The sequence below is a fragment of the Triticum dicoccoides genome, chromosome 7A, assembly GCF_002162155.2.
Source record: "Triticum dicoccoides isolate Atlit2015 ecotype Zavitan chromosome 7A, WEW_v2.0, whole genome shotgun sequence".
Taxonomy (NCBI): Eukaryota; Viridiplantae; Streptophyta; class Magnoliopsida; order Poales; family Poaceae; genus Triticum; species Triticum dicoccoides.
Genome location: NC_041392.1, coordinates 11,430,274 through 11,445,251, shown reverse-complemented (window position 1 = coordinate 11,445,251; position 14,978 = coordinate 11,430,274). Strand labels below are relative to the sequence as shown.

General features: G+C 43.8%; 1 protein-coding gene across 2 annotated transcripts; it reads left to right on the top strand.

The window, feature by feature from the left end:
* The first annotated feature begins 3,609 nt into the window (after positions 1–3,609).
* Positions 3,610–8,761, top strand: LOC119332415 (membrane protein of ER body-like protein). Of its 2 annotated transcripts, XM_037605596.1 has the most exons (10): positions 3,610–4,212; positions 5,078–5,233; positions 5,439–6,026; positions 6,144–6,311; positions 6,428–6,586; positions 6,667–6,903; positions 7,180–7,275; positions 7,360–7,674; positions 7,817–7,878; positions 7,988–8,761. In XM_037605596.1, exons 1-10 carry the CDS (start codon positions 3,867–3,869, stop codon positions 8,468–8,470), a joined length of 2,610 nt encoding a protein of 869 aa, XP_037461493.1. In that variant the 5' UTR covers positions 3,610–3,866; the 3' UTR covers positions 8,471–8,761. The 2 variants fall into 2 exon arrangements, with proteins under 2 accessions (XP_037461493.1, XP_037461494.1); XM_037605597.1 differs by lacking the exon at positions 5,078–5,233 and having other exon boundaries at positions 3,612–4,212.
* Positions 8,762–14,978: the final 6,217 nt, after the last annotated feature.

Sequence of the window (14,978 nt, the reverse complement as noted above, 5' to 3'; positions counted from 1 at the left end):
TCTGGACAGCTTCAATTATTTCACTTGAATTTTGGAACTATCACATTGCTCCCTAAGAAAGCGGATGCTGTGAGAATTGAGCAGTTCAGACCGATCTGCCTCCTCAATGTTAGTTTCAAAATCTTCACCAAGGTCGGGACCAATAGGCTCACACAGATTGCGCAGTCTGTGGTGCAACAATCCCAAACTGCTTTCACACCGGACAGGAACATCCTTGAAGGGGTGGTTGTTCTTCATGAAACGCTCCATGAAATCCATTCCAAAAAATTAGATGGAGTAATTTTTAAGGTGGATTTCGAAAAAGCGTACGGTAAGGTTAAGTGGCCATTCCTCCAACAGGCATTGCGTATGAAAAGTTTTGATGAAGCCTGGCACCGACAGGTCGAATCCTTTACGCAAAAAGGGAGTGTGGGAATTAAAGTGAATGACGATATAGGTCATTACTTCCAGACACATAAAGGCCTCAGACAAGGAGATCCGATGTCCCCTATCCTGTTTAATATTGTGGTGGATATGTTAGCAATTTTGATAGGAAGGGCTAAGGAGAATGGTCAAGTGGGTGGTTTGGTACCTCATCTTGTTGATGGAGGTGTATCCATCCTTCAATACGCAGATGATACAATCATCTTTATGGAGCATGAATTGGCCAAGGCGAGAAATATGAAGCTTGTGTTATGCCTTTTTGAACAATTGACCGGGTTAAAGATTAACTTTCATAAGAGCGAGTTGTTCTGCTTTGGTAGAGCCAAAGACGACCAGGATTCTTATAGGCAATTGTTTGGGTGCGAGTTGGGGAGTTTACCCTTCTCATACCTTGGTATTCCGATACACCATCGTAGGCTAACAAACAGAGAATGGAAGTGCATCGAGGATCGATTTGAAAAAAAACTGAGCTGTTGGAAGGGTAAGCTCATGTCATACGAAGGCCGTTTGATATTGATTAATTCGGTGCTCACGAGTATGCCTATGTTTCTCTTATCGTTCTTTGAGGTCCCAGTTGGTGTTAGGAAACGACTGGACTTCTATTGGTCACGTTTCTTTTGGCAGGGTGATGAACTTAAAAGAAAATACCGGCTTGCTAAATGGGACATCATTTGTAGACCGAAAGACCAAGGGGGCCTTGGTATTGAAAATCTTGAAGTTAAGAACAGATGCCTTCTTAGTAAGTGGTTGTGGAAGCTTTCTTTCGGGACTGAGGCCATGTGGGCGCAGATCCTACGCAACAAGTACCTCCAGACTAAAACATTGTCCCAGGTCGCAGTCAGGCCGACTGATTTGCCTTTCTGGAAAGGACTAATGAAAGTCAAACAATCAATGTTCAATAGGACGAGATTTGTTGAAATGGTACAAGTACACGTTTCTGGGAGGATACTTGGCTTGGAGACTCACCTTTAGCCATTCAATATCCGTCTTTATATCGGATTGCTCAACGACGTGAGGTGTTCGTGGTGACGGTATTTCAATCGGCCCCCCTTAATATTTAGTTTAAACGGTCGCTAGCGGGCAATCGTTGGGAAGAATGGCTCCATCTAGTTAGGAGACTGATGGAGGTTCAACTTTCTCACCAACCCGATGTATTACACTGGAAGTTGACTAGTTCTGGAGTATTTACAGTCAAATCAATGTATATTGATGTTATTAATTCGAATGCTATTCCAACTTCCAAGTATGTTTGGGCTGTCAAAGTTCCTTTAAAAATTAAAGTGTTTATGTGGTTTGTCCATAAACAAGTTATTTTAACAAAGGACAACTTGATCAAGCGTAATTGGACAGGACCTACTAGGTGTAGTTTCTGTGATCGGGATGAGACGATTAAGCATTTATTCTTTGATTGCCCGTTGGCCAAAGTTCTTTGGCGGACGGTCCATATTGCTTTTAATATTACTCCACCGACTTCGGTCAATGCATTATTTGGGACATGGATTAATGGGGTTGAGCCAGACTTAACAAGACATATTCGGGTTGGAGTTTGCACTCTGTTGTGGACTATCTGGAATTGCAGAAATGATTTGGTTTTTAACAGAACATCACGGTTTCATTTCTTGCAGGTTATTTTCCGAGCTACAGCACTGATCCGGTCGTGATCGCTACTCACTCCGATGGAGGCCAGGGAGCATTTGGTTACTGGATCTATCCGTTGAGAGATGGTAGCTCGGGATATCTTCAACCGGTTTGGATGGCGGTCATGTAATAGGATAGGCAATTAGTTTTCCTATCTATTTTTAGCCAGCCGGTTGTGGCACCTTTCCCTGGCTAGTTTGTGTGTCTAGCCTCTTTTCGCTCTGTGTGAGCTGCATTTATCTTTTTTCTTTCTTTAAGCTGGAGACTTTGGAACCTTGTTGGCATATTTTATTTTTTGGTTAATAAGATGGCCGTATGCATCATTCTGATGCAGAGGTCGGGGAGCCCCCCTTTTCGAAAAAAAAGAAAAAAAATATGCACCTGAATTTTCATTATCATAATGACGACAGTTAGTGCAGAATCATCACACACAATCAGTAACCAAATCGTTGAAAAATCTGTCAGAGGGATACGGGATCTCATAAACAACATTTGCAATCGGATGATCTAACATGCTACTGTGTCTGACAGCTCAAGGCAACAAGACAAACACCTGTAGTAGTAGTATCTAGGACGTGCAACCACATTGTGTGCCTGAATTTACCCGAATAATTAATTAACTCCACGGCATGGCAACTATCATTTTCTAGCTAGCTAATCGACATTCGGCAAAGGGAAAAAAGATGAAGAAGCTTTTGATTGATGATAAATATATACTGTTGGTGACTGACCATGTCTGATGAGTCACGACAGTGTCACTTTCTCCTGCTCTTTCAGCCTTGTTTACAAGAAAACTAGGGTTATCATTGGTGATTAGCCTTCTTACACTATGACAGCGCACAGGCTTAGCTGTAACCACATACTTGTCATCTTCTCTAGGAGAGAATGCATAAAAATGTCCAGGTTCCATTTATTTGATTTAATAAAGAATAGCTTTCTTTACTAATCGACGGATCGGTTTTTTATTAAGCTGACTTATAGGAAAAAGACCGAGGCAAAGACAGTTTTATTTATTTGGAATCGTGTGATGTAAACTGAAGCATGCATGGGCCTGTTCAGACTAACTCATCAACCATATCTTCAGCTGGGTTCAGACTTCATAGATGATACAGTTCGGACTCAGTTCAGTTTAACTCTGCCTTCTTCAACAAGCAAAGTGCAGTAGATTTATGTGTAACACATGCTTGAGCGATGCCACGTGAATTTCAAAAGGAAAAAAGGAAAAAGGAAAAAGAAAAAAGAAAGCAATGCTACCTCACTGACAGCATGAAAATAGTTCTTTTTTCCATGGAGTGAAAACAAATTGATGTGGTTGCTGGTTGGTGGTTGCATTCAGTTCAGCTCATGCAAGAAAAGTTTGCTAGCCTTATCCTGTTATGTACTGTGCTCCATCTGAACTGAAGAGCAGGGCAGCGCATGCGACGAACAGGTGGGCCATGGTGTAGGTAGGGTGCCCATCATGCACTTGTTTCGAGGCAATCTCTATCTCACTCTCAATCACATGATAAACGATCTTCTCCTGCTACCTCTCTCTCTCATCCTCCAAAAGTCAAGAAGCCCCATCTCTTGCATTTGACAACCCACATTGATTTCATCAACATCAGTAGATGAATACCTTCTTCCCCACCACCACATATGGCTTGAGGCTGCGCCTACATCACTAGTATAAAAAACCAAGCTCCTCCCTGTGGGCGAGGTAGAGCAGAGCAGGACCGACTAAGAGAGAAGATCTTGAGAGCAGAGCAGAGTAGAAAAGATCTTTAGTGCTGTACTTTGTGAGGAGAGCAAAGAAGAGAGGGGAGAGAATGATGGAGGTAGCGGTGGAGAGCCCGCAGCCGGCGGCGTGGGACCAGTTCAAGGAGGAGGTGGAGATCATGGAGGAGGAGAACGGCGGCACTGCCGTCGCCACCGCTGCCGCCGCCGCTGCTGCTGCAGGGGAGCTGCTGGCCAGGGAGATCAAGAAGAGGCTGCAGGACCACGCCCATGAGAATGGGAATGGCCATGGCCATGTCAATGGAGGAGGACCAGAGGAGCTCGAGGCTGTTCCTGAGGTGGAGCACAAGGAGGAGGAAGAGGAGGCTCCTGAAGAGCCCAAGGTTGCCGAAGAGGAGCAGCAGCGGCACAAGAGTATCTTCTTCGATGCAGCCAAAGGTGACACCTCTGTTTATTACCCATCTGCTCCTGCTTAATTAATTAATTAATTAATTTCTCATGTGAAGAAGAAGAAGATATGAATGGGATTTAATTGGTTGGTCCAATTCCTCTTGCTTAATTAATTTCTTTCTTGATGGATGTGGAGGCTGCATTATTTTCCTGCAGGAGAGAACTCCTGCTGCAGTGATTTCAGGCTCCACCTGCTTCTCATTCCTTAATTTGTCCATTTCTGGAAAGCAATAATTCTTGTATCGGAATGTTCTCCAAAAAGCAATCCATATGTGCTGTGCAAAACTAACTTTGTCGTCTTGTAAGAGCTCTAGGCAGTGTCTGGAAATTTCATTACTGCTGCTGTCTCTGCTTCCTCAGTTTTACCATGTGGGATAGGATGCAGTGATTATTGCATTCAGTATCCTGGAGATCTTATTCAGAAACCAGACAAAAAAGGACACGCGAAACGCATGCTAAAAAGGACAAAATCTCAGTGAAAGCGATAGTATATGCCAACATCCCTCTCATCTAATCTAGGCCTCACTCAGAATCATTCGAAACCTTTTGCTGACCACTCAATTCACTGATATGTAGCCTTCCATGGCAGATATCGACGGCGACTCGCAAGCTCCCCGGATCCGCAAAGTCTTTTTTAGAAGTGACTCCTCCGTAAAGAAATATAAGAGTCCTAAACGATCTTATATTTTTTTACAGAGGGAGTATCATTTAGATTAGACACTAACTCTCTCTTAAAATTTGCTTTGTATTGCTTCACTCAAGCATTAGCTTTGTGGTCGTTCGATAATATGAGTAGTAAAGCTAGTTTTCTATTGCTTTACTGAAAGCTTAGCCTTCTATTGCTTCACTGAAGGGTTGTGGAAGTGCCGGCACTGCGATTGGACGTACCGCTTGAGTAGTCCCTGTGGAAATGGTACCATAGATCATCGAGGCTATCGCTACCAAATCGAACGGAATAGCGAATCGTTAGTTGAGAAGAAAGGATCGTTTTACGGTTCACCGAACAAAGGTTAGTGCTGAGACCGAGCAATATGGCGATGAGGAAATTTAGGACAGCTGTGATTAACTTCAGTTTATCTAGCATACCTGCAATTCTAGCTTGGTTTCTTTGCCTTTCTGTCATATTTTTTCAAAGTTGTTGTTGCGCATAATAAAATATAAAGTTGCTTCACAATGTTTGAATTGGCACTGATATATCTCCCTTTGTTTTTCAGTTCCTGATATTATTACTGAGGTAAGTGCCAGATATCTGGTCACGGGAACGATGCGATCTGGTGACGGAAAGGAAGAAGCGAATGAAACTCCGAGTACAAAAGACAAGCAGCTTGAAGCACATGAAAATGGCAATGTTCAAGAAATCAACCATGGTCCAAGCAATGGCAAGTTAGAAAATGGATCACACTCGAATGGTTCGCATCAGGTCCCCAACGGTGCTGAACCTAAGACAGAGTACCTGTTTGAAATCAACAAGACTCAAATGTACCCAACTGAAGTTGACAAGGACAAACATGTCACCGAGGCTCAACCGAAGGTCGAAGAGTACGACCTTGAGAAGATTTTGGACCAGCAAGAAACTCATGACCTCTTCTGTCCCAACTGCAAATCATGCATAACTCGGAGGGTGATCCTGAAGAAGAGGAAAAGGACAGTAAGGCCAGCAAACCCCCATGCACCATCAAAGAGACCGTACACTGAAGAAGTACTAGTGCCACTGCCTTCTGCTACTTTACCTGGAAGTGATGAGCAGGAGTCACCCGACGTGTTCAGATGTTTGTCATGCTTCTCCTTCTTCATTCCGGCAGGTACCGTTAACATTTAGTTAGAGGCAGTCTTGGTATTCCACTTATGTTTTGGTTGTATTGCTTAAACATTTCATTTCGATCAAATGGGACTGGCTTAACTTATGTTCCTGTCACCAGGATGCAGTTTCAACATATTCCGTATTTTTGGGAGGAGGGATTTGGACCAGGTTGATGTTCTGCCTCCTCCGGCATCAGTGGACACGCCTCCTCGGTCAGAAAATTGCACAAGTTGGCTTCTGTCTTGTTTCCAGCCAGAAGATTGCCCAAACCAACCTCATCCTGCTGGTATGTTTGCAACCTATATATGTTCTCCTGACAAACTTAGAAAAATATATGTGTAGTTATCAATTATCCTGAAGTAGTTGTTCTCTTCATGAACTGAACAATTCAACATATCGCAGATTCAGTGACGGTGCCACTGTTGTCCGGTACACAGAGCTCCAACAATACAACCACAACAACTGAATCTAGCAGATCATATGTTCATCATAGTCATGGCACGGTTGTAAAGCCGGAGCAGTCGAGAGTCGAATCACCTTTGGAGAACCAAGCTGCACCAGGTATGTACCTTGTGTTCTTCTGACCAAGTTATCTGTAACTGATGCTTTATTTTATCAGCTGAGCAATTCAACTGTTGCAGATCCAGCGACAACGCCAGTGTTGTCTGATACGCAAAGCCCCAATGATACAACCACAACAACTGAATCTAGTACATACTATGTTCATCATAGTCAGGGCACAGTTGCTAACCCAGAGCATTCGACTGCCGAATCATCGTCGGAGCATCAGACCACCACAATCACCACAACTACAACCACGAAAGCAACGGCTACATCATCCTCTACAAACACTTCATCTCACACCGCGTCTGCTACAGGTACGTGGCGTGCAACATTCTTTTGTTTTATGGATTCACATATGTGTACTTTATTGGTAATAAGCTGCAATGGCTACATTTGCATAGAAACAACAAAAATATATGCCAAAAAAGAGGTTGTAGAGTTTCATGGGGTATATACCAATCTACACTTTTTTTCTCGTGAAAAAACAGCAATGCAATAGATCAGGAAGCTTAACTTTTCAATATTAATTGCATCTTGTTTAGGACTAATTTGTCAGTGTAATGGACTAAAGTAACAAAAATGGCACGCAGGTTTCTTCCACACAGACACACTGGAAGTGATAACCGGTGAAATGCCTCCCTCAAAGCCTGACGGTGGTGCAAATCACCACCTACTTGGCCATGATGGTAGGTCTAATTAAACATGATCAGTTTGCATTAGCTACATTTATTCATAGATGCAACGTTATAGTAGTAATTTTATTGGTTCAGATGTTCACAGAACTGCAACGACTGCCTCCGAGAATGGCTTTACAACCCATTCAGTTCACGCTTCAGGAGTGAAGGTCAATGGCCCGAATGTGACAAATGTCGCGAGGGGCGACATATCAACTACGCCGATTCCTCAAACAACAGATTCACATCATGTAGCGGTATCAGTCCCTGAAGAAGTGAATCTGGTTGCTCCTAGACCACAACAGAGAGATGACTGGGATATACCGAAAGCCATAGTGTATGGAGGCTTAGTGGAGTCGGTCACCAGCCTCTCCGTTGTTTCAGCAGCAGCATCAAGTGGAGCAAAAACATGTCAGTTACTAACTCGCTTTCCACATATTTACCTGATGAATACTCTGCAAAAATAAAAATATTTACATGATGAATGCACTATTTTGACACTGATATTTATATTGTCACATCTAATGAAATTATGTTTTTCACTTGCCTGCAGTGGACATATTCATCCTAGGCATAGCCAACCTTATCGGAGGGCTTCCTGTCATTTACCACAATGTAACAAACTTCTCTCCCGACTGAATTTTCACACTGTTTTTACTGCTCATTACAGAAAACTCACCCCCAAACACCAAAAGCTAAAATATCATTTCCCCGTCGATAACAGATCGCCGTTCTGAGAGACATCCGAGACGTGAACGACGACAACGAGCGGATCGGCCAGTACTGGCTGCAGCTCGGAAGGCGGTCGAAAGCCCGGCTCCACATGGTCCTGGCCCTGCTCTCATACATCGTGTTCGGCCTGCTTCCACCAGTTGTCTATGGGCTGTCGTTCCGCGAGAGCAATGACAAGGAGAACAAGATGATGGCCGTCGCCGGTGCTTCGCTTGCCTGCATCGCTCTGCTAGCGCTCGGAAAGGCGCATGTCCAGACAGCACCCAGGGCATACTTCAAGACCCTCATGTACTACCTGACCATCGCCGTGAGCTCGTCGGGGCTGTCGTACGTCGCCGGTGTGCTGATCACGCGGCTCTTGGAGCACTTTGGAATCATCGAGCAAGGTGGGTCGGCTGCTCCTGCTCCTCCAACTCCAAGCCTGTCGTTCGCTCATTCAGAGGGTGCACAAACATCTGCCTGGGCCTCATTCTGATGTCTCTGATGTCTGAACTCTGAAGTTCATGGGAACACTGGTGCCAAAAAAAAGACATGTAATGAGTCCAAAGAGCAAGTGCCTGGAGATATGTAGAGGGTCCAGCCTGAACATTTTCTTGCACACTAGGAGATGTAGCACTAGCTAGATTACCTTGTGCCACATCTTCCAGTTGGGCTTCAGTTAGTACTAAAACATGAAGGCACACATTAAGAGGGTAGAAACATATACAGTATAATTAGAACAGATGTCTCTTTGGGCTTCATATTTATTTTCAATAATTTAATATTCCATAATGGAAATGCATCAGACGCACACAAAAAAGGAAGAAAAACACACAATAAACTGACATTCGAGCCCTTCTATCTTTGCATTGTGTAAGCACACTGTGGTTATAAATATCCAACCTAAATATTGATAAATATTTAGTGGTAGAAAAAATGACGCCGCGCCGGTCCACAACAACTTACATCAAACCATATAGTAGGATGCAGACATGAAACATGACCTAGGAGTGCCCAAAATACTAGAACACTACATATACCAGTTATGCCACAAGATGCTATAGTTCTAAATTGAAAATACAAATCTAGACACAGAAAAGACAAATCTAGCTATGAACAGTAGCTAGTTTAATGTGGTTTGCGATTTTGGCCCATTAACAATATGAGCGCTAAATATATTTTTCCTTGAGATAAAGATTAAGTATGGATTTCCAAAATTTATGATACAATAGATGCATACAACGTGGTTTCATGAATTTTAGCAATGTTTTAGATGAGTAAAAATACATAGGTTAGAGTACTTCACCTGTTCACCAGCCCATATATTGCACAACTCAGTTGACCAGTCATCACGTCTTGCCTCTTCGCTAGCCTGACGTGTTCACACGCAAACATATTGTTAGAGTTATATTCAGTTATATTTATGTGGCCTTTGGCCTTTTGTATTCTAGCCTTGTGACATTCTTTTGTATATGTATATATGCTGGTCTTTGGCACCATAGTAATACAAGTCTTCGCGGACGCCGCAACTCGTCCTCATCTCCCGGGGCCAATAGCTCATGTGCGACGTTTTTGATGCGAATTGGAAGGAGTGTGACGTTGTTGGAATGAATGGCTATGATGGGACACATTTGAGCGTGTAAATAGCCCAGGGCCACATGGTGTGTTAAATGTGGTTAAATTGGTCGTCAACCAAGCCCGCCCGTTTATGTTAGGACATGTGGGCCCAACTTAATTGTTCCTCAAAACAGCTGACCGTGCCCTGCCGCCCGACCGTGTCGGGCCTGCCACTCTGCCCCCTCCCCCCTTCTTCTCCGGCGGCGGCGGATCTTGTGTTCTCGGTGGTGGCGGCGGAGCCCTCATTCTCAACGGCGGCGGAGCCTTCGTCCTCAGAAAATGGTGGGTGAATTCGAACCCTAGTCGCCCTCCCGTCCCTCTCTCGGGCTTGTAGATCTCAGCTCGTTTCCTCTATTTTCGCTTGTTGAATCGATAGGTTGTGAGGGGAGCCCGTGGGCGTACTGAGATGGAGCCGCCAGATTCAACTTCGAATAGGTAATGCGCCTCTCTCCGATCCAATTTTGCATGCAATTAGGGCCTCGTCTGCTCTTTCTCACGGGCTCACACTGTCCGCCACTGACAGAGGGGATGCTGCCGCTCGGACCTTCGAATTGACAGTCAATTTCTTTCCATCAAAGGCAAAATTAGTTGATGATAGCATACAGAACATTGAGAGAGACACAATTGTTAAATGGGAGGTTGAGTTTACAGAGATTGATCCACAAGTTCTACAGAACATGGGAGAGACGGCAGTGAAGAAATTGGTGGAAAAAATTGGGGAGAATATTGTTTGGGGTCCAGAGAAAGAAGTATCACTGTTGCGGTTTGATGATTGGAAAGGAGAGTATGTGAGAATAGAAGATGGTGAACAGATTGTTGAAGAAATCGATCGGCAAAACGGCTGGACAAGCAAACGGGCTAATTTTTTTACTGAGCTCATTGATCTGAACATTTTTTTCGAACGTTGGATATGTGCCATCACAATTGGCTGCGCAGATGGTAGATGATGATTGGGCTACACAGAGGCCATTGATTCCCATGTGTACTGAGCTTACAGTAATAGCCGAAGAGGGACAGGTGACTGGAACTGAAACTGAAACTGCAGCATCTGTTGATTGGAATGTAGTTGAATTAGATGAGCCTACTGATTTGGTCATTGCACCAATGCCTGACATTAAGATGGCCAAACTTTTTGGCATTCCAGTCGATGACAGAGATAAGCAGGAGAGGGGCGAATCTAGTTTGCCTGCTAATGCTGATGAAGAAGTAGATGGACAGTTGATGGAACAAGCTGCAGATGAAGTAGATGATGCACATGATGATGAGCTGGTGCATGTGTATGACAAAGAAAACCCTGTCTTTGAAGTAGGCAAGTTGTTCCCAAGCATGAAGGAGTTTAGGATGTGTTTCAAGACTTATGCAGTGAAACATGAGTTTGATGCCAAGACTGTTTGGACTGATAGAAAGAAGTTTTATGCGAGGTGCAGAGGATTTGATGGTAGTGTGAAGCCTTGCAAGTGGTACATATCTGCTAGACTGCAACCTGATGAAAGTACTGTCAGGGTTAACCAAATCCCCAATCAACATACTTGTACTACAAGTTCACAGAGAGTATCAACCATGACATCACAACTTTGGGTTGCAGAGAAGATCACCCCAATTTTAGCCAAAACACCAAACACTACTGCCAAGAAACTCAAAGTAGACTTGGAAAAGATGTACCCCATTAAACTGAAATATACCACAATGTGGAAGGCAAAACAAAGGGCAATGAAAAATTTATATGGTGATTGGGAAAATACATTTAGGATGCTTTACAACTTCAAAGCAGAGGTGGAAAAGAGGTCACCTGGCAGTGTTGTGGAGATAGATACAGAGGTATCAGACAAAGGTGAAGTCAAGTTCTCCAAGTTTTTTATGGCTTTGAAGCCTTGCATCGATGGGTTCAAAGCAGGGTGCCGTCCATATTTGAGCATAGACTCATCATTTTTAACAGGCAAGTGGAATGGTCAGTTGGCAGCATGCAATGCTCTAGATGGACACAACTGGATGTTTTCTATTGCTGTTGGCTTGTTTCAGTCAGAAACAAAGGCTTCATGGACATGGTTCATGATCCAGTTGAAAAGATGCCTAGGGCCAGTGTCACCTTTGGCTATACACACAGATGCATGTAAGGGGCTTGAAAATTCAGTGAAAAATGTTTTCCCACATGCTGAGCAGAGGGAGTGCTTCGGCCATTTGTGGATGAATTTGATCAAAAAATTTAGAGGAGAAGAATTTGGGCGCATGTGGCCAGCAGCAAGATCTTACACTAGACAAACACACAAATATCATCTTGATAAGATAATGGCAGCATGTGATGAGTTTGGTCCATGGCTGAACACCTACCATTCTTTGTTATGGTACAGGTCAGCATTCAACACTGCCATCAAGTGTGACCACATCAACAATAATTTGGCAGAGAGTTTCAACAACAAGGTGAAGGAGTTAAAAGATTTGCCTGCGCATGACATGGTTGACCAAATCAGGATTATGCTCATGCGGTTGTGGGAATTAAGAAGGATATGTGATTGTCTGCAAGGTGATAAGCTTTCAGCAGTGGTACAACAGGTGGTCAATAGGAACAGATGTCTTTCACATTTGTTTGTTGAAAAATCTTCACCTTGGGGTGCTAAAGTTAGAGATAACAAAACTGGAAGGAGACATGTTGTTAACCCTGAATTGCATGATTGCACTTGCCTCGAGTGGCAACACACTGGTAAACCATGTGAGCATGCCATTCTTTTCTTAGCATCCCAACCGAAGATAAACATGCACCCATATTTGCATGAATATTATTCGGTAGCAAGATTCAAAGCTGCATATGCTACTCCAATTCCAGCACTTACAGATCAGTCTCAGTGGCCTGAAGTGGACATTGAATTTTCCACGTGTCCTCCCTTGACGAAAAGAAAGGCTGGCAGGCCTAAACAAAATAGATTCAAGGCATGGTTTGAGAAAGGTGAGAGTAGTAAGAAGGGAAAGAAAGATGGAAAGCCAAAAAGGGCCCAAAAAGGTAACAAAAACAGATGCAAGTTGTGCCAAGAACTTGGGCATAGAGTGGGATCTGTCAAATGCTGTTACACTCCTGATAAGCCAAAGTATGTTCTTATTTATTTGTCTGTGTTTTGATTTGGTGCTTTTTTCCAATTACTATATCTATAACATTTTCCCAATGGCCAGGAGGAAGCGAGCAAGTTAGCCCCTTATTGTTGAACAGTGTTGGCCAACAAAAAAAGCAAGAGTCGATGACAGTAGAAAGAAGAGAAGTGTTCCTAAGCCTGAGCAGACTGAAGAAAATCCTGCTGCAGTCAACATTCAGACTGAAGAAACTGATGTGGAGGTGCACACCGAAGAAACTGAAATTGCAGTCAACATTTAGACTGAAGAAACTGCTCTCGAGGTTGAAACTGAACCTGAGCGCGTCGAGGTTCAGACTGAAGAAACCCATGTTGAGGTACACACCAAAGAAACTGAAACTGCTGTCAACATTGAGACTGAAGACACTGATCACGAGGGTGTTGGCGAGGTGTTGAAAAGACCAGTGAAGAAAACCAAGATGATCAGTGAACTTGTGTGTGTAGTAGAACCAAAAAATAAGAAGTACTAAGGCGAACAAGGGCACACGACGTGGTAGGAAGAGGTAGAATAGAGAACAGTTTGAAACTTTGGGGCATGTAATAATATTTGTAACTTGGTGCGTACTAGTAGTCACTATGTATCCCCGTATTTTTATTCGAACTTGTTTGTTGGTACCTTGTCTAAACCAGCCAAATAAAATTCAAATTTAAATTCAAATTTGGGATCAAATTTGAATTAGGGATGGGGTATTGATGTTTTAATGCTATCTAAAGTACCTCAACTGAAATATGTTTGTTTGCTGATCATTCCGAGCCCTTTTGGTAAGTTGAACTCATAGTCATGAAAAGCGTATCTCAAATGACCTCCAAAGGTGGGGTAAACGGCCTCATATTTAAGCAAGTTTTTTTGGCACCTTGTCTAAACCAGCCAAATAATTTTTCTACACATCTATTCTACCTATATAGTGTAAATCTAAAGTCTCACTCTTTATTGAATTAATTTTCTATTATTTTCTTTTCTTTTTGAAAAAACAAGGTTTAATAGAAAATTATATATAAAACAAGTTTAAAACATGAAAATGAGAAAAGTAAGTTAAGATCTTTCTTAGTCAATCCAAAATGAAGTTTTGGTGAGGTTTTCACATTTTTCATTTTCAAAACCCCACCTACTCTCGGGTGCCCACTACTCTCTCCCTTGAACTCTATACTACATTGTTCGAGGAATGACAATTTTGGGAAGGATTTTTCGTAAAAATGTATGTAAACCATATTTATATTTTTTTCTCGTTACTATACGACATAATAAGACTATGTGCGCAAGTTTTATATTTTTTGATTTTTTTTTTGAATTAGTTATGCTCAACCCTAATCAGTCAAAACCCCTCAAAACCTCTCAAACCCCCCTCAAAACCCCGCACACTACCGGGTCGTCGATCATTGTGCGTGGACGGTTGAGATCAGACGCTAGGGTTAGCTATAGTGTGCATCGATCCGCATGAGACGCGCTGATTGGTTGAATTGGTGGAGTTTGGATCAGCCTCTCTCGTTGGGGCATCAAGACCGTTCATTTGAATCCAACAGCAAGAGTTGACGCGGTCCATGGACCAAGCCTACGCAGTGCCCTTTCCATCGTTGCATGCGTGCCCGTGCCTACCCGCAGCATGCATGCCCACCCGCAGAACTGTGCCCGTGCGTTGCATGCATCGCCCTCGACGTAGCCTTGCTCCGCCACCCCTATCGACGCAGTAAGCTGTCGCATGCCTACCATTAGAACCGATGCAGCATCGCATCAAAGCATGCACCCGGCCACAATGCAGCAGCCCAATGAAGACAACCAAAAAGCCAACGTTGCATGGCGTGCTCCTCTTTGAGGACGCAATACTGGCATGGGGTATCGATGTGGGTATCGATGCAGTTCAAATGGCGTGCTGCACGTTACAAGATGGGCAAATGAAGGCGTCCATTATCGACCGGACGTTGCCCTCTAGCCAGGCCCTAGCAAGATGGGCAAATTAATGGGCTACGGCATGAATGCACGGGCGGTACACGCAGAGAACCCGAGGTAGGCGTGTCCCCTTGACCCACGACGGCACAGACGCGTGCGTGAGCCCGTCCCCCTTGACCCGCGACCGGCGGCACAGAAGGATCGCAGCCCATTTCCCACGCTCGTGTACACACTTTCATGGGGCGCCACCAAACGCCGCCTGCCCATTAATTCTACGGGGTGAAACCACGTCGCACTTGGGCTATTTAAGCCGGGCACTATCGTCTTCCTCTCCCTCCTCATCCACACCCCATCCTCTACCTCCTCTTCCCTCCTTCTTCCTT

Excerpts from the sequence above, each read along its gene's own strand:
- LOC119332415 (XM_037605596.1), top strand. The coding sequence starts at position 3,867 with ATGATGGAGGTAGCGGTGGAGAGCCCGCAGCCGGCGGCGTGGGACCAG. Across the intron at positions 6,312-6,427 it reads AAACCAACCTCATCCTGCTG|ATTCAGTGACGGTGCCACTG; the intron begins GTATGTTTGCAA and ends AACATATCGCAG. Across the intron at positions 7,879-7,987 it reads TTCCTGTCATTTACCACAAT|ATCGCCGTTCTGAGAGACAT; the intron begins GTAACAAACTTC and ends CGTCGATAACAG.